The following is an 18851-nucleotide window of genomic DNA, read 5'->3' on the forward strand; positions in this document are numbered from 1 at the left end:
AATAATAAAATTAATTAATAAATTAATTAATTTTAAGTACAAATTTAATTTTATATTCTTTTTTTTATTAATAATTAAATGTAATAATTTGTGTAATAATATTAAAGTTATTTTGAATCATTTCATAATCAAAATTTTAAAAAATCACTTATTAAGTAAATAATTAATTATTATTGTTTAAATTTTTAAAAGAATTAAATTATTTTCTAAAATTTTAATAAATCCACTGAAACAATTCAATAATTTTTTTAAATAGTAAAGTCTTTGCAAAAATTCAATTATTTTTAATTATTTTAATTGTTTCCTTCTCGTTTCCTTCTAATCTGGTTATAAAAAATCTTTTCTTTTGTTAAATTCCTTAAAAAATATTCAAATATATTCTTTAAAACTTAAAAAAATTCAATTATATTCTTTAAAACTTAAAAAATTTCAATTATAATTCCAAAATTCAATTTTTTTAAAAAATTGAATTGAATTTAATAATTAAAATAATTCTAAAATTGAAATAATTTCGAAAAGTTTAATTATTTCTCAAATTTTATGTAAAATTTATTTTAAAAATTCAATTATTTTCAAAATTTTAAAGAAATTTATTGTTAAATATTATAATTTTCAATAAAAATTAGAAAATGATACAATTTGTTTATAAAAATTTAATTAAATGTAATTTTTTTTAATAAAATTCTTGAAAAATTAAATTATTTTTTATAGGATTTGAAAACTAATTTTTCAGAATTTTAAATACATTTTCTTTAAAGAATTCTCAACTATATTAAAAAATGTTGATTAAATTCTTCGCAAAATTTCAATTATTTTTTAGAAATAATAAAATTCTTTTAAGGAATTCAATTATTTTCATTAATAATAACATTCTTTGGAGGAATTTAATTATTTTTAATTCAATTTTAATAAAATTTCTCGAAAGAATACAATTATTTTAAAACTGTTTTAATAATAATTTTAAAATTAAAAATATTTAAAAAGAAAAATTATTAAAAAAATGTTAGGAAACAAAAAAGCAAATAACTAACTTCAAACTGCGAACAGATTACCAGAATACAATAACGATTATTAATATAGATTAAAAAATCAAAATTTAATTTAAAATCATTCAAAATTAAACTAAAAAATAATTACTTAAATTTATTCTGAATAAAGTTGGTTTTAATTTAAATAAATATGAATATACATATTTAATAAATATATTAAATATTGTAAATTATAGAAGAAATTAATAAAATTCTTCTATACATTTAAAATAATGATTGTTTGAAGTATATAATTTAAAAAATAAAGTACCTTCATGAATTTGTAGAAGAGTTTTTTTATTTTATGTATGATAATAAATTTACAAGAAGGTTTTAGGAGATACTGCTGGCATTTGATGCAATTCTTGGCCACAAATCCGCACACTCCTTAGCAACTGGTCCTGTAATAGCGGAGCCTTTCATTTCTCCTTTATTATTGACAATCACACCTGCATTGTCTTCAAAATATATAAAGACCCCGTCCTTCCTGCGGAACGGCTTTCGTTGCCGAATTACCACCGCTGGCATAACTGTGGAAAAAAAGGAAAAAATAAGTTTCTCGATTAATAAAGTTCTTATAAATATAATTCGGAAAAAACCTCACATATGCTATTCATTATTATTTTATTCTTTTAGTATTTTTTTTATTATTTATTTTTCTCTACTTATACAGAAAAGATTCTGTATTTATCATAAAGAAAAATAAATAAAAATTTCCCTTAAGATATTTCAAATTTTCTAAAAAATTGTTTTATAAATAAATTAAATTTGGAAATTTTTGTATAAAAATGATGCAAATTATTATTTTTTTTTTAAAGAACCGAATAGGTTGATCATGCTAAAAAAAACTATTGTTATTCAATTTTTTTATAATATGGAAATTCAATTATTTATTTTTCCAACTAATTTCAAATTATAATTTTATCATAATTTTTTTGTATTTACTACTTTTTATTTTAAAAAATTATGATTTGAAATTAGTTAGAAAAATAAACAAGTAAATTTTAATATAAAAAAATATTTTTTCAGCATTTTCAACCTAAAAACAATGTTTTTTTTTCAAAAAAATGCTTCAAAAATAATAAAAATCATTTTTTTTCATTCAGCAATTTTTTTGTGAATGCAAAAACATATTTTCTACAAAATTACGGATGGATTTACAAAATCTATAAATTTTTAAGAAAAATAAAAATTCAAAAAGGGACAGAATACGTTTTGACCAATAACTTCCTCTTTAAAAATTATTAGGAAATAAAAAAATTTTCCTATAAAAATATTTTCTTGGAAGATTTTAATCATTTTCTTAATATAGTTAAAAATTTTGTCGAAATCTCCCCTTAATGGCTCAGAAATAATTAAGATTTTTAAGTTTCAAGAAACTAAAATTTCTTTTTTTTAAGCCCAATTAAAAATTGTTTTATTTCTTAAAAATAAGGAGAAAAAGAGGAAAAAATATATGATTTCAGGTGTTTCAAGGGAATTTTATAATTTAAGGGAATAAAAAAGAGAATTATGTAAAAAATGGGTGATCCCTGTAATTAAATTATTCTAATAAAATGAAAAAAATTGACTTTTATAACAAAATTTTGTTAAATTTTCTTAAAATAATTTTTTTTTCTCCTTACCCTTTTTTCTTAGTTCAGGCTTTCCTTTTTTGACAGTTGCAACAATCATATCGCCAGAACCTGCAGCAGGCAAACGGTTCAAACGACCTTTAATTCCTTGAACTGCGATGACATAAAGGTTCTTTGCACCTAAAAGAAGAGGAAAAAATTACTATTCTAGTCCTTTCTTTAATTATTATTAATAGAAATAATTATTTTAAGAACCAATAATTATATCTCATAAAAAATCAATTTTTAACGCAAAATCTTAAAATTTCTACAATTTTTTTTTGTTTAATTACTGTAAGAAAAAAGCATAAATTTTCGTGCGTTAAAAGTAATAAAATTTTCGAAAATAAAGTTACAAAATAGGAAAATTATTAACACTAGTAAATTTTCTTTAAATATACATTCTACAATATTGTAATTATGTAAATTTAACGATTTCCCGAAATAAAAAATAAATTTATTCACTTATTCAATTCTTTAAAATAATTTGTTTATCCCAATAACAAAAAAAAAATTGTCAACAAAAAGAGCAAAATTATTTTGAATATTAAAATTAGTACAAAAAATTGAATTTTTCCTTCAAAATAATCAAAAATAATTATTAAAATTTTTATTACAGAAAAGAAAATTTAGAAGGGAACAATGTGTCATTCTATTTTTGAGGTTATGTTTTGGGGAATCGTTAAACATTTTTTTGCCAAAGAACACAAAACTTACCTGTATTATCTGCACAATTGATAACGGCTCCCACGGGTAAACCAAGGGATATCCTGAATTTGGCTCCTGCGGAACCTCCACGACCTTAATCGAGAAAAAATTTGTTTGATTATTGATAAACATTTCTGGCAAAGAATCACACTCAGTTAACACATTCATTTTTCGTCGACTTTAATTAAACACTGATACAATAACTTTATGAATAAAGAATATGTAATTATTAAACTTGTATTATTCGGTTTTAATTTCACTGGATGAATTATTAATGTCGAGATTTCGATGGATTAAAATCACATAAGTAAAACCTACCTCTCTTCGACATGGTGGCGACTTTTGAAAGAAAAAGAAGATGCTTTTCAGTGATCACAGAGCATTCGTTTTTGCGCACGTCACGTGTCACTTCCGGTCACAGAGTACACTCTATTTCCGTTTGCGGTAAAATCATCGAGTTTTCAAAATTTTTCACGTCAATTTACAATTTTTGATATTAAAAAAAAGATTTAATTTTCATTACCATGTTTTGTCAAAATTTTAGTGTGACAAAATTGTTTCAAAATGGAATTTTTAATGAAATGTTTTCGTCTTTGGAAAAACAGGTTAGAATCGGTTTTTGCAATTTTTCTTGTTAGATTCTTAATTTCTAAATATTCTTGTATTATAGCAAATTTTACAACATTTTTTCTGTTATAAAAATTACTTTGACTTAAGTGCTAAAACATTGACATTCGTGCTTTTTTTGCGAAAAACACCTGAATGTTGATTACGATAAAATTATATATAATAAATAATTATTAACTATTTAGATCGATGCTAAAAACATTCTTCAAGAAACTTACAATACCTGGTGTGGAGAATTTTCGCTTTTTTGTGGTAATTTTTTGATACCTATAAATTTTTGGTCATCGGACTTTTTTCAACGTTAATTATTCGAAATTTACTTTCTTATTGACTAGAAGTATTAAAATTACTCATTATTTAAAAAAAACTGTTAACAGAAGTTGTTTTTTTAACGGAAGTTCTTGAGATTGCTTCCTTGCGTGCTTCCAAAATCTTTTGTGCTGCTTTTGCACCTAACCTAATCTTACTCGGATTCCAAAATGGCGACTGCGCAACGCTGATTGGCTGCTTATTAGCGCGCACATTTGAAACGCAATATGACGTTTTTTAGCTTTTCTCTCAAAAATATTTTTACAAATTCAACTAAATATTACTTTAATTGTCAAAATTACCACTTTTGATCAAATTTATAGTATTCTTTGTAGAGAAAATAGTCAATTTTTGTAAAAATCGATAAAAATGGTAAATTCTATTAAATATTCCTGGGAGGAATGTAACCAATCACGATATTCTTCATTGCACACGCGCAGTAAGTTGAAGATTTTGGAATTACTTTTTGACATTTTGTCGTCTGCTAAAACGTAAAAACCGAAAGAAAATTTTGTTAAAAAACAATTTTTAAGAATGTAATTGCGGCAAATTAGTAAACAAACTTAATAATAGTAAATAACAATTAAGACACAAAATTCGACAAAATCATCATTGACCACAAACAAATGTCTGTTTTTAATTTCAACAAGGCTTGATTTTTATATATTTTTATATAAAAAATACACTAATTATTTTTGTTTATTAAATAAATTTACAAACATGCCTAAAGTACTGTTGACAGAAACAATTTCCATGGAACTTGGTGGTAATTATAAATATATATATTTAAGTTTTAATTTCAGAAAATTATTTTTGTTTTTTTCGAAAGATTTTTTATTTCCAAAAAAAGTATAGTTTTTTTCTAACCTCACTTTTTATTTGTTTTTCAAAAGCACATTTTATTTTAATAAAATAGAAAAGAAAATACAGGGTTTCCACAGGTCAGGGAAATCAGGGAATTAATTTTTTTTTTCAATGAAATCCTGTGAAGAATTAGATTATTTATTAAAATAATTGAATTCTTGCAACGAATTTTATTACATTTTTTTTTTAAATAATTGAATTCTTTTGAGAAATTTTATTAAGAAAGTAGATTTTTTGAAAATATTTGAATTTCAGCGAAGAATTTCATTATTTGTAAAATGTAATTGAATTCTTGTAAAAATAATTGATTTCTTGCACAGAGTTTTATTAAAATTTTTGTAAATAATTTAATTTTTTCTGACAAATTTTATGGAAGTTTAAATTATTATAAAACATATTCTTATTATTTAGTTGTTGAATTTTATTAAAGGTTTGAATTTGAAATTTTTTTAAAGAAAATCAAAAATAATTTTGTTAGGGGAAAAAAAATTAATTTTATCTGTCAACTTAAAAATATATTTTTAAACTCACTATTTTGTGCTGTTTTCAAAAACTCTTTTTCTATTTCAACAAAATAATATTATTTTTCTCTTTTGAAAATAATTAATGGTGGTAAAAAAATAGAACGGTAAATATTAATTAATTTTTAATTTATTAATTCCAGCACAAGATCCATGGCCGCAACTGATAAAAATGTATCAACCATACGAGGTGGAGCAAATTTTATTACCAGACAATTCAAATTGTCTCGCAGTGCAGGCTTATTTGAAAATGTGTAATTTAGAATTTCAAGTTGAGCCAAGAAGAAATGCGGAATATATGTCGCCATCGGGACGTGTTCCTTTCATACAATGCGGTGCATTTGTCGTCTCGGATTTCAATGGAATTGTAAATTTTATCAATTCAAAGGGCACGAGTCTATCGGAGGAATTGGAGGCAACCGACAAGGCTGATATGAGAGCGTATATTTCATTAGTTAATGATGTTCTCGTGAATGCGGAACAATATATTTGTTGGTGTGAACCAAAGACTTTGAACAATATTACAAAACCAAGATACGGCAGTGTCTATCCATGGCCATTGAATTACATTCTAAATTGGCAAAAACAATCGCAAATAACAAAGAAACTCAAAGTATTGGGCTGGTATAATAAAACACTCGATGAAGTACTGGAGGAAGTGAAAAATTGCTGTGACGCCCTGTCTGAACGACTTGAAAGTAAAACGTATTTTTTCGGCGAAAGGTAAAGAATTTTCCTTTTTTTTCCATCTTCCTTTTTCTTTTATTGTCTTAATTTTTTTTTCTACATTAATTTTTCTCCTTTTCTTCAATTTCCCTTTTTTTTCTATATAAAGTTTATTCTCTCTCTTTAAAGGCCAACGGAATTGGACGCATTGGTTTATGGACATATAAAAACACTGACAAATACTGAATTCCTTCCCACTATTGAATGCATTTCAAATCTAATTAAACAATATCCATTAATTATGAAGCACAATCGACATATAAATGAAAATTATTTTCATCCAAGAAAATCATTAAGTGAAGATTTCGAAGTAATTGGCAATTTTTTTGAAGATTCATGGAAATTTTCCTACTCTGACGAATCCATTTTCTCATCCACACAACGTGATTCATCATTATTCATTCACAATCCAAATTCCTCGACGAATGTGAATTAAAAATTGGTTAATTTTGAAAAAATATCTGCATGTAATTCTTTCACTTCATAAGACATATTTTCTTCGATTACTTTTTATTTTAATACTCTACTTTTTAATCCTTTTACGTATTTTTTTATAAATTAAAAACTAGGTAAATAAAACATTCACACAATGATTTTAATACTTTAAAGTATTAATAATTAATAAACATTAATGTTTATTAACATTTTCCGAATATAATCCATTTTATTTAGCTTGTTTTTTAATAAAAAATTCTCGGAAGTAAAATACTAATATGTATAATAAATTAATCTTTATATTAATTCTTGTTTTTTTTTTAATTCCTCAGGCCGAACGAATTGGACGCCCTGGTGTTTGGACACATGTTTACAATTATCACAACATCGTTACCGGATAATTTATTGGCGAATATCATTAACAAATACCCGACTCTTGTCACATTTTGCAAGCGCATCGAAAATAGGTATTTTACGCCCAAGACAGATTAGAATTAAAAAATTGAATTCAATTATCATCATCGATTTAAATAGTAAAATTGATTTATTTTGTATAATTTAGAATATATTGTTAAATTATATCTGCATGTTGAAAATACAAATATTATTATTATTATTATAATGTTTTGAAATTAAATTTTTCAGCATTTTTTATTCGCAAGCGATAGATGATATTAAACAAATTGAAACAGAAAATTGGGGACGAGTATTAAGTACTTAATACTTTTTAGAAAGAAACTTTTCAGTTTCCAAGTGTCGACTGCAACTCTGTAAAAATGTACCTGTTCAATTACTACCTCAGATCATGTGATACAATCAACTGAGCTCATGATCGAAAAAAAAGTTTGAAATCTTTTTTTTTAGATTCAAATCAAATCACTTTTTTTTTAATATTTATTTTTAATTTAGAAACTCAATTTTTATTTATCTTTTTTTATTTTCAATTTTTACTCTTTTTTTTTTTGAATAAAGAAAATTTATCAAATCAACAGAAAGAGAATTTTCTTTCAATGCATACTTTTTTTAAATTTATGACAATAAAAGATACTTTTCTCTTTATTTTTGGGGGAAATTTGCATCACTTTACATTCGCTAATAGTTAAAAAAAACAATTCTAAAAATAGTAATAAAATTTTTTTAACGATTCAATTATTCTCAAAAACTTTTCGAAACTTAATTATTTTCAATATCTATACAATTTTAATAAAATTCCACAAAAAATTTTTGATAAAATTCTTCACAAACATTCAATATTTTTATAAGTAATAAAATTTTCACAGGAATTGAATTCTTTAAAATATTTCATAAAATTTTCCCGAAAAAAAATCAATTTAATCAATCAATCAATTTAAAAACTTTTTATAAAATTCTATTGCAAGAATTCAATTATTTTCACAAACAATAATAATTTTCAGGAAAATTCAATTATTTATAAAAATTTTAATAAAATTCAAGGCAAGAATACAATTATTTTCGCAAAAATAATAAAAAAAAAATGCTTCTCAAGAATTCAATTACCTAATTTAAAATTTTTTAATAAAATTCTTCACAAGAATTCAATTATTTTCCCAAATAATTCAATTATTTAGAAAGAATTAAATATAATTCTTCGCAAGAATTCAATTATTTTGATAAATAATAACATTCTTCTCAGAAATTCAATTATTTTGCAAAAAATTGATAAATTCTTTATTTAATTCTTGAGAATTGTTCAATTATTTTCCGAAATAATAGAATTTTTCACGAGAATTCAATTATTTTCATAAATAATAAAATTCTTCTCAAAAATTAAATTATTTTTTAAAAAATTTATAAATGTTTTGTAAAAATTCAATTAGTTTTATAAATAGTAATATTCTTCGCAGAAATCCAAAATAATAAAATTTTCATAGGAATTCAATTATTTAAGATACAATTTTCATAAAATTTTTAAACAAATTCAATTATTTTCTAAAATTTTAATTAAATTCGTCGACAAAATTTGTAAAAATTCAATTATTTTCATAAATAACAGAATTCTTCTCAGAAATTAAATTTTTTTTTTAAAAATGGATAAATTCTTTATAAGAATTAATTTTTAAGAAACATTCAATTATTTAATATATTATTTATTTTTGTATACTTGAATTTCAGTTGAACTTTCTAATAAGAATTGAATTAAAAACGAATTTAGTTGAAATTTTAGATAATTTGAATATTAAAAGCGTTATTACATCATTTTATTTGTTATTTGTTTACTTTTAAAAATTACTTTTAATTATTTTTTAGGATTTTTTTAGGAAGTATTTTTTAGTATTTTTTAGGAAAAAACTTTGGAAAATAATTTTTAAATTAATTATTGAGTGTGAAGCCTGCACCTGAGAAATAATTTTCATAAACCGGGGATTTTTTTTAAACCTATCAATTAAATAAGACAGTTATTATTTCGAACATTTATTTTATGTCTTTTACAATTTTCTCAGTCGTAACAATTTTTCGAACTTGTTAAGTTTTTTAATTCCAATTTTTCAAATCCAAAACCTGACTGGCGATATAAATTTTATATTCGAAAATACATGATTTTCGGGAATTTAATATCGCACAATTTTGGAAATTTTATTCCAAAAAGACTGTGTGTTAAAGAATAAATTTTTTTTAATTTAGAAAAGAAAGTTTCGTCTAGATTTTAATTTTTAAATTAAATCAAAAAAGTGAAAAAGTTAAAAAAAAAATTCAACATCGAATTCTATCCTAGAAAATTTTTTTTTTGAAAATACATTTTTAATGTCAGGATACTTTTTCTTTTTTCGTCTTTTTTTTGGAAGACACTCTGAAAATATTTACATTTCTTTCCTATTTTCAGAGGAACATTTCAATTGTCCCGAATTTAAATTTACTTTCCTAATTACTTTTAATTACAAAATATAAATTTATCCCTTGCGTGTTTTTTTTTTCTTCTCCATAGGGAAAAAAAATTTTTTTTTCCAACATTATAAATTTCTTTATACCTATTAAAATTAAAAATAACGTGAATTTCAATTTTCAACAATATTTACAAATATTTTTTTTTCTCTTTGCAAATAACGCGAAATCGAAAAACACGAAAGGGATTTTTATTTATTTTCTCTTTTATAAAATCTCTGTCCTTCGATTGTTACACATTAAGCTCGAATTTTCTTGAGACTAAAATTAGTCGAACAATACGAAAATAGAAATTTAAAATTATTTTCGTATTATTCATAGAGTAAAATTGTTTTTTTTCTTGTAATTTAACTTTAGGAGGGTTAATGAAAAAATAAAATGCAAAAGAATATTCAATGAAAAAATAGAAAGTATATTGAAAAAAACCGGATTCAAAGTAAATTATAGTAACAGAAAAATTCACATTTTTTTTTAGATTTTTTTTCAAAAAATCAAATATGTTTCTGCTTTTTAAGCGCAAGTTTCGAATTTTTTTTTTACAACTACATTTACGATTTTATAACATCTGCGATGTATGTACATGACAAGTTTATAAATATTCTCTAATTAATGTGCTCTAAACAGGTGTAACATCTACAACGATATTTTTTTTGTTTTCTATTTTACTGATCTTTAAGATTAACAATCATAAATTAAAGAAAAAACAATTATTTCTTTTCATCGTTTTTTGGAATGGAAAATTTTTTCTAAATTTCCAAAATGCGGTGAAATTTTTCTTTTTTGAAAACAATTCTTTAGTTCGTGATTGTATCTCTGAATTTGAAGAATCTTAATTATTTTAGTTATAAAAAAACCATAGGAAAATGCAGAATTTCTTTTACTTTTCGAAGACAAGTTTTTATCATTGACCGAAAACAATTTTGAATTTTATTCAATTTTCTTTTGTATATAATAGTCGTCAATGAATTTGTCTATCGAATTTTGTACAAATTTTACTATAACTATGTTTTTTTTGTGATTATGAACTTCTATCTATGATTTAAGCAATTTTACACCTTTACATATATAGCAAGAAAAAATATTTATCTGAATTTTTTTTTTGCAATTTTAACTTCAGATGAATATTTTTACTTAAGTAGGTATTTTGCAATTCTTTTTTTTTATCTTTATTTTTGAAGTTATTACTTTTGTATATGTATTATTATTTTTTATGTTTAACTGTTTATAGTGTATGGCATATTTCTTGTCTGTTTCTCTTATTTTTGAGACTATATAAATGTATATATAGAATCCATTATATTTTATAATTATATTTCATTATCTATTTTTATTTTTAGAGAAAAAATGCGGGGGAAAAAATTTATTTATCTAAAATTGGACCTATTTTCAGAATAAAAAGCTTTCATTATTGAAATTATTCCCTTTTCTCTAAATTATAATTTTTCTTTTTTTGGAAAAAATGGAAATTATCCTAAATACTACTTCTCTTTGTTATTATTTTGATTATAGAGATATTTTATTTTTTAATAAACGGAATTCTCAAGAGAGCACAAATTTGTGCGTGACGGCAAATTGACATAGAAATAAAAAGAGAGAATTTAATTTGCGCGTGATATTTGTGGAAAAAATTCTATTTTGCGCTTTCTGGTTTAGGTTTTTCTTTTATTCTATTCTATGAGAATTAATCGAATTAATCGATTAACATTCAACTTTATAAAATTGAAATAAAATGTCATTCGCTCGCTATTTTTACTCGAATTTGTGCATTTAATTAAAGAAATCAAAGTGTTTCAGTTCTGATTGAAGAAAAACTTTCTAAAATTAATAAGTAAAGAGTAAATAATTTAATTGACACTCACAGATCTTTTAATATAATTTAAAAATAAAATATTTAATTAAATCAAATTTTAAAAAATTATTCAAATATTTTGACTATTTTTATTTTATTTCTTTTTTTTTGCAAATATTTTTAATACTGATTATTTTGTGTTTGCGAAATCGTATGAATTTGATAAATCGAATACCTAATTGAATGAAAGATTTTAAATCTTTAAATTAAAATTTTATTCGATTATATAAAATAAAAATAAAACTTTCGTATAGTTATAACTGATTTCTATTTAAAATTTGTGACTTTTTTGCTAAAATTAATTATAAATTGATCTTTTTTTTATAGTATTCTTGGCGAGACTACTAAGCAGAAAAAATGTCTTTCTATAAAATACTTAATATTTCTAAATATAAAAAGAAGCTTTTAAAATGTACTTAAAAAAAACATGTATATGCTGCTTATTTCGGAAGCTTTAAAGAACATGTCGCTCTGTTATATTCTTTGACGATTAGTCAAAATTTACGTAAATTTATTTTTAAATTTAATGATATTTTACTATTTTCACGGAGGTGCTTTTCTCAAGGAATTATAAATAATTCTCTATTTTTTTTTGTTTTAAAATAAAAACAATATTTCAATGCCTGAGAAACAAAAACCAGTTTGTCTCAGGAGAACTTGAGTCATGGAACTTAAAAACATTATTTCCTTTTGGAAGCTCACCTCGCATGTAACATTTTTTTCTTTTTAATATTGCGATTAAAGCGTATGAAATATTTCTTGCTAAAAGCCTTGGGACAATGATAGAATTTAATTTTTTTTTGTTTCAGCAAACTAGGAAAATGGAAAAATTTTCTTTTTCTTTTTCTCACGAAAATGCTTTTAGAAAGAAATATTTACATTCCTCGGAGTGGAGAATAATTCTATGCTTATTCTACTTTACCATTAAATGACCAACAATCGCTTTTAAATTGATAGGTAAATACTCTTCTCTCATCAGTTGTGGCAAATTTAATTATTTTCTTTAAGAAATAATTTCACTTTAAAGTTAATCTGGTGGTAGAAAACTGAAAAGACGAAATTGATCTCTAATGTGCGGTCTTACGTCTCCACCCTAGAAGAAAAAAATAATTTTTTACCAAATGTAACTAAAATAAACCAACAACTATAAAATCTTCTAAAATTGAAAACAAAAGATTCACTCACCCAATGAACCAGATTTTCTAAAAACGGCAAAAGTTTCATTAGTTCGTTATCAGAACGATCAGCAAACCAACTTTCAATCGGTATTCCATTTTCCAACTGTAATTGAAGTGAAATTTTAGTAAACGTATACATTTTTTTCTTTAAGTATAATTATTTTATTTATTGAAAATAGCCAAAATTACGCGCGCAAAACGTCACGTTCAATTTATTATTATTATGCAAATTATAACATTTTTTATTTTCAAATATAAATTTTTGAATAATTTCACAATCAAAATTTAAATATTCACTTATTAAGTAGACACATAATTAATTATTATTGTTTGTATTTTCAAAAATTTGAATATAATTCATCGGAAGAATTCAATTATTTTCATAAATAATAACATTCTTCGAAAGAATTCAATTATGTTTATAAATAATAAATTTTTTTGCTAAAATTCAATTATTTTCAACAAAAGTTTTAAAAAATCTTTCGAAACAATTTAATTGTTTTTTTAAATAGTAAAATCTTTGGAAAAATAGACGACTCCCGTTGATATGATCTTCTTTCAATTGTCAAAATAATAACATTTTTCAAAGGATTTCAATTATATTCAAAAATTTTATTAAAATTCTTCCTAAAAATTCAATTATCTTCATAAAAAGTAAAATTCTTCGAAGGATTTTAATTATTTTTTAAAATAATAAAATTTTTCGGGGGATTTCAATTATTTTCAAAAATTTTAATAATATTCTTCACAAGAATTCAATTATAATCCTAAGAAATAAAATTCATTTTAAGATTTCAATTATTTTCATTGCTAATAAAATTCCTCGCAGGATTTCAATTATTTTCAAAAATCTGAAACAAATTCTTGTCAAAAATTCAATTTTTTTCATAAATAATTTAATTTTTCAGAGGATTTCAATTATTTTCAAAAATATGAAACAAATTCTTGTCAAGAATTCAATTTTTCTCATAAATAATTGAATTCTTCGGAGGATTTTAATTATGTTCAAAAATTTTAATAAAATTCTTCCTAAAAATTTAATTATCTTCATAAAAAGTAAAATTCTTTGCAAGATTTCAATTATTTTCATAAATAATAAAATTTTTCAAAGAATTTCAATTATTTTCAAAAATTTTAATAAAATTCTTTGCAAGAATTCAATTATCATCATAAAAGATAAAATTCCTTGGATGATTTCAATTATTTTCATTGATAATAAAATTCTTCGCAGGAATTTAATTATTTTCAAAAATTTTAAATAAATTCTTGTCAAGAATTCAATTTTTTTCATAATTAATTGAATTCTTTGGAGGATTTCAATTATTTTCAAAAATTTTAAACAAACTCTTGTCAAGAATTTAAATTTTTTCATAAATAATTGAATTTTGCGGAGGATTTCAATTATTTTCAAAAATTTCAAACAATTTCTTGTCAAAAATTCAATTTTTTCATAAATAATTGAATTCTTCGGAGGATTTCAGTTATGTTAAAAAATTTTAATAAAATTCTTCCTAAAAATTTAATTATTTTCATAAAAAATAAAATTCTTTGGAAGATTTCAATTATTTTCATTGATAATAAAATTCTTCGCAGGATTTTAATTATTTTCAAAAATTTGAAATAAATTCTTGACAAGAATTTATTATTAATTATCTTCATAAAAAGTAAAATTCTTTTGAAGTTTTCAATTATTCATTAAGAATGTTAAGAAACATGATTATTTTAAAAACTTGAAAGAAATTATTCATAAAATTAAATTACTTTAAGAATTTCCAATTAAAATTATTAAAGAAACTCTATTGTTTAAACAAAAATTAAACGAAATTCTTTAAAAGAATTTTGAATTCAAGAATTCAATGATTTTTAATATATTAATTTTAAAATTAAAAATATTTGAAAAGAAAAAGGATTAAAAAAAAGTTAGGAACCAAAAAAGCAAACAACTAACTTCAAACTGCGAACAAATTACCGAAATACGATTATTAATATAATAGATATTTACTTGATAGCCAAAGGCTTGTGGACTATTATCGATGATCACAGTTTTGGATAAGTCTCTTCCAAGAATTGACAAATCCTTGATGTAGTTACCATTAACGCATACGCAGTGCTCTCGGAATAGACGATATTTAATTAATTTTCTTGTTGGATCAAGGAGATTCATTAATTTATTAGCGTAGACTCGTTTACTCGCTGTAAATAAAATCACCTCGTAAAGTGATGAAACGTGTTCTAAAAATTCACGAAAAAATGGTCGAGTTCTCACGAAAACCGTATACGTGACATCTTGAAATACAACCGGAAAGCGGAATGCCGCGTCGGTGAGTTCCTGTAAACTGCAGTGAACGAGAGTTTCATCCTGAAAAAAAAGAAAAGATTAACGAATTATGAAAATAGAAAGAATTCTTCTACAATGAGGAAGAAATAAAAAGAAGAAAAAATAATTTTTGTAATTACCAAGTCCAAAACTAAACTGAATTCGGGACTACTTCGTGTTTTAAGCGGAAGAGCGGGACATCGTGCTCGCATTGCCGGTGTGAGTGGTGGTAAATGCTTAATGAATACATAAGGATCAAATGGCTCCCAATCGTCTTGAACGTGTGTCACCATTGTATCGACATCACAACTCTCGACAATTTCCTCACCTCCAACTTCAATGTATTTCACATCATTATATTCACCCTCAATTTCCTCGTTACTATATCTTTCATCGCAATTTGTATCAGACGTATGATTCGTATTAACTGAATAGATACTTTGTACACTGCTGTATTTTGAGCTCGAATACATGGTAGACTCATATTTAGAAGACTCACTTTCAACTTGCTTTTCACTATTATTGCTCTCATTATTATTGATAAAGGAAAACTTGGAATTTGGATAGTATCTTTCATTTGAGAAAGATGAACGATTATTGTAAATTGATGACGAATGCATTACACTGTAATATTCCTCGGAAGTTTCGTTTGTTGAGCATACTGCTGAATAATGTAACGAAAGAATGTCTGTAAAAAGGAAAAGATTATTTATTTTTAAAATAAATTATTTAATTTAATTAAATAATTTTTAAAATAAATAATTAAAATTCTTTTACGCAGAAGAAAAAATGTAATCATTTTACCATTTGTTCTATTTCCCTCTTCGTCGAGAAGATAAGAAAGATCGGGATGTGGTCCTTCGGTTGGCGACGGCATTAGCTCGGTCAATGATAGACCGTTGGAAGAAATTTTATTATCCTGAGAAGCGGCTGAATTCACTGATTCTGTAACACTTAATGGTGTAGGATAAACTGATAGTGTCGATAAACTCCAATTTTCCTTCGATTCATCGGCTGGTTTTGATACTTTTGCTGACTTTGAAGGCTGAAACACATTTTTTTTTAAATTAATTAATTTCGATTGATGGGGAAAAATTAAGGAAGAATATTGAATTCAAAGAAAGAAACTCACAATGGTTACATCTTTAGGTGCAGAACGATGTAACGGCGTTGAAGTGACCATTGATCTTTTGATGCATTTTCGACGACGTGGTCCGCGCTCACGTCTTATTGGTGCGGCTTTAGCAAAATGTAAAACGTTTTCCTTACAAGCCTGTTGAAGAAAAAAGACAATGAGTATAGAAAAACAGAAGATATAATAAATGAATATAACTTCTATCAAGTTTCCTTTATGGAATTCATTTTTGAATTAAATTGTCTGTCAAAAAAAAAATCAGAGATGCCATACATAAAATTAATTTTGTTTTTCCCTAATTTCCAGAAAAAAAATTTGTCTTCTTCCCTGACACTAAAGAATATTCTGATTCACTCCAAAAAATTATTAGATACTTAAAAAAATGTTCTATTAATTTATTTACAAATTTCTTTAAAAGTAAAATTATTCGAAACCATCAATAACTTTTTTTTTTAAATAAATATTTAACTCCAAAATTCAGAATTTTCTTATGAATTCTAAAAATTAAATTTTTTCCACTACTTTTAATGAAAATTTCTGACTTTTCCCTGATTTCCTTAAACAATTTCCATTTCCCTGACCTGTAGCAACCCTGAAAATATTGGGAAAAAAATTATTCTCTTCGAACCTCCTTGAGAAAATTTGGTGAACGTCGCCTCCAACGTGACAATCTACCGCATCTACTTGAAGTATTAACACGCTGACTACTATTGTTGATAGCCGGTACTTTTCTCACCGTTCCCGATTGAACTCGTCTTCCAGAAACCTTTGCACCTTGCACACTATTGGTGCCTAAACGGCCCCGCAGCCTTCGACTCACATGCTCACTTCTTAACCACATTTCAATATACTTCTATTATATTTCCTGAAAAAGAAAATTCATCAATTAAATTCTTTTCAAAATCCCAAATACGGATAAAAATTACGATATATTCCATATCGTACATTTATTATTTTCCGTTTTTCTCATTTTTTTTTCTTGAAATAAAAAGAAAGTGTAAAAAAAATGTTAACAGTTTGCTTAAAAATGGTAAAAATTCAAAATAGAGAATATGACCAGTCCAGTAAGCAAGAAAATCGAGTCAGTGGCATTCTATCTTTAGCAAATAACCATTACACATGAGTAAGGTGAATACGATACAGAAAACTCCAAAAATAAACACCACTAAAATATATCGAATAAATATATTTCCTGAATTATGAATTAGTACATTTTTTTCATTATAAACAACATTTCCTTTTTATTCCAAAAAGTCACACTAAATGTACAAATAAAGGAAATAATTGCAAACTATGTTATTTTGCCAAATTATCCAAAAAGGAAAAAATAATACATAAATGGAAAAAAAATGAATTATAAAACAAAAAAAAAGGAATTCGAAAACTTGATGTTTATAAACGAAGAGAAACGTTACCTGACAAAAAAACACGCCTACATTGTATAGAATCAAAATAAAATGCAAAATTTCAAGAGAAAAAAGAAGGAAAATGAAAAAATTTGCGCGGGAAAATAATTTTGATCTTTTAAAGAGTAAAAAAGGGGCGTATCAGTTTTCCATGATTGTTGTATACACAACAACACCGCGAGAAATCATTTGTTTGTGTTGGTTTATGAGTGTGTATATATCGATTTGTTTTACGATGCCTCCAAGCCGCTCTGTGCGAACGTTTTTACGAGAGAGAGAGAGAGAGAGAGAAAGACGAACGAGAGACACAGAGACAGAGAACAATTGCTATCATGCATTATGAACGAAACGCACGAATTATGTCATAATTGTTACAAAAAATAATAATAATTAATCGATAAAAAAAAAATTAATATTCAATTAATAAAAAGAAGGGGAAAAAAAATTAGGTCGATTAGGTTTGGCGGTCTCCGGCGAGAGACCGCTTTGTAATCGATCGAAAGTTTGAAAGTGCGGTGGCGGCGGCGGCATCCCAACGACCCTGAAAACCCAAAAATTCCCGCCGAAAACACGATGAACGATGATAATGACAGAATTAATATAATTCATTAAATTACTCACCATCACTGAAAGTTCAGCGGTGATAATGTCAGCCTTCCATAAAGTACAATAGCCTGATAAACCAGCAAAACTTTTTGATTTAAAACGACACACACTCGCGTTCACTTTTCATCCCCCCGAAAACTAAAACAAACATGGCTGCGGCGTCACTCATTGAAAACGAAGTCAAATTCACTAACTTTATTTTCATAAGTTTTTTATAATTCTCACTACGTGATTTCTTCTTTTTTTCAATTATTGTTGACTAATTGTCATAATTTTCTCTTATCAGTTATCAAAGGAAAATGTAAATGACAGTTGTAGACAGTCTCTTGACTAGGTGGTTGAAGCGAACGGCGCATGCGCAATGAATTCGCCCTCTTACGTCAGTCGCGGGAAGTATTTTGAAATTTGAAAATTTTTCAAAAGCACACAAAATTTCAAATTAAAAAAAAAATATATGAAAATAATTAAAAATTGAGCGTATAAAAAATATATAATTACTCAAAAATAAAATACTCGTATTCAATTACTTCAATTCAATTACTTTTAATACAATTTTAATTAAATATCTCAAAAAATGTTTTATTTTCAGTTTTTTATAAATTCAATTATTCACAGAAATATTAAAATT

The 18851-nt window shown here is 24.3% G+C and overlaps 3 protein-coding genes across 5 annotated transcripts; 1 reads left to right on the forward strand and 2 right to left on the reverse strand.

The window, feature by feature from the left end:
- Positions 1 to 1308: 1308 nt before the first annotated feature.
- On the reverse strand, positions 1309 to 3750 carry LOC122498688 (60S ribosomal protein L23). Its single transcript, XM_043606541.1, has 4 exons — positions 3668 to 3750; positions 3359 to 3442; positions 2654 to 2782; positions 1309 to 1558 (listed from the first exon to the last, which is right to left on the reverse strand). The coding sequence occupies exons 1-4, from the start codon at positions 3678 to 3680 to the stop codon at positions 1362 to 1364; spliced, it is 423 nt and encodes a 140-aa protein (XP_043462476.1). The 5' UTR covers positions 3681 to 3750; the 3' UTR covers positions 1309 to 1361.
- Positions 3751 to 4748: 998 nt separating this feature from the next.
- Positions 4749 to 7728, forward strand: LOC122498690 (metaxin-2-like). Of its 3 annotated transcripts, XM_043606543.1 has the most exons (4): positions 4758 to 5051; positions 5814 to 6393; positions 7164 to 7298; positions 7477 to 7728. In XM_043606543.1, exons 1-4 carry the CDS (start codon positions 5006 to 5008, stop codon positions 7550 to 7552), a joined length of 837 nt encoding a protein of 278 aa, XP_043462478.1. In that variant the 5' UTR covers positions 4758 to 5005; the 3' UTR covers positions 7553 to 7728. The 3 variants fall into 3 exon arrangements, with proteins under 3 accessions (XP_043462477.1, XP_043462478.1, XP_043462479.1); XM_043606542.1 differs by lacking the exons at positions 7164 to 7298; positions 7477 to 7728 and adding an exon at positions 6526 to 6849 and having other exon boundaries at positions 4749 to 5051; XM_043606544.1 differs by lacking the exon at positions 7477 to 7728 and having other exon boundaries at positions 7164 to 7437.
- A 4136-nt stretch (positions 7729 to 11864) lies between these two features.
- LOC122498691 (CTD small phosphatase-like protein 2) lies at positions 11865 to 18502 on the reverse strand. The gene is made up of 8 exons (XM_043606545.1): positions 18239 to 18502; positions 16840 to 17076; positions 16209 to 16349; positions 15881 to 16121; positions 15217 to 15764; positions 14762 to 15118; positions 12767 to 12862; positions 11865 to 12674 (listed from the first exon to the last, which is right to left on the reverse strand). The coding sequence occupies exons 2-8, from the start codon at positions 17050 to 17052 to the stop codon at positions 12609 to 12611; spliced, it is 1662 nt and encodes a 553-aa protein (XP_043462480.1). The 5' UTR covers positions 17053 to 17076; positions 18239 to 18502; the 3' UTR covers positions 11865 to 12608.
- Between the last annotated feature and the right edge of the window lie 349 nt (positions 18503 to 18851).

The sequence above is a fragment of the Leptopilina heterotoma genome, unplaced genomic scaffold, assembly GCF_015476425.1.
Source record: "Leptopilina heterotoma isolate Lh14 unplaced genomic scaffold, ASM1547642v1 Lhet_157, whole genome shotgun sequence".
Lineage (NCBI taxonomy): Eukaryota > Metazoa > Arthropoda > Insecta > Hymenoptera > Figitidae > Leptopilina > Leptopilina heterotoma.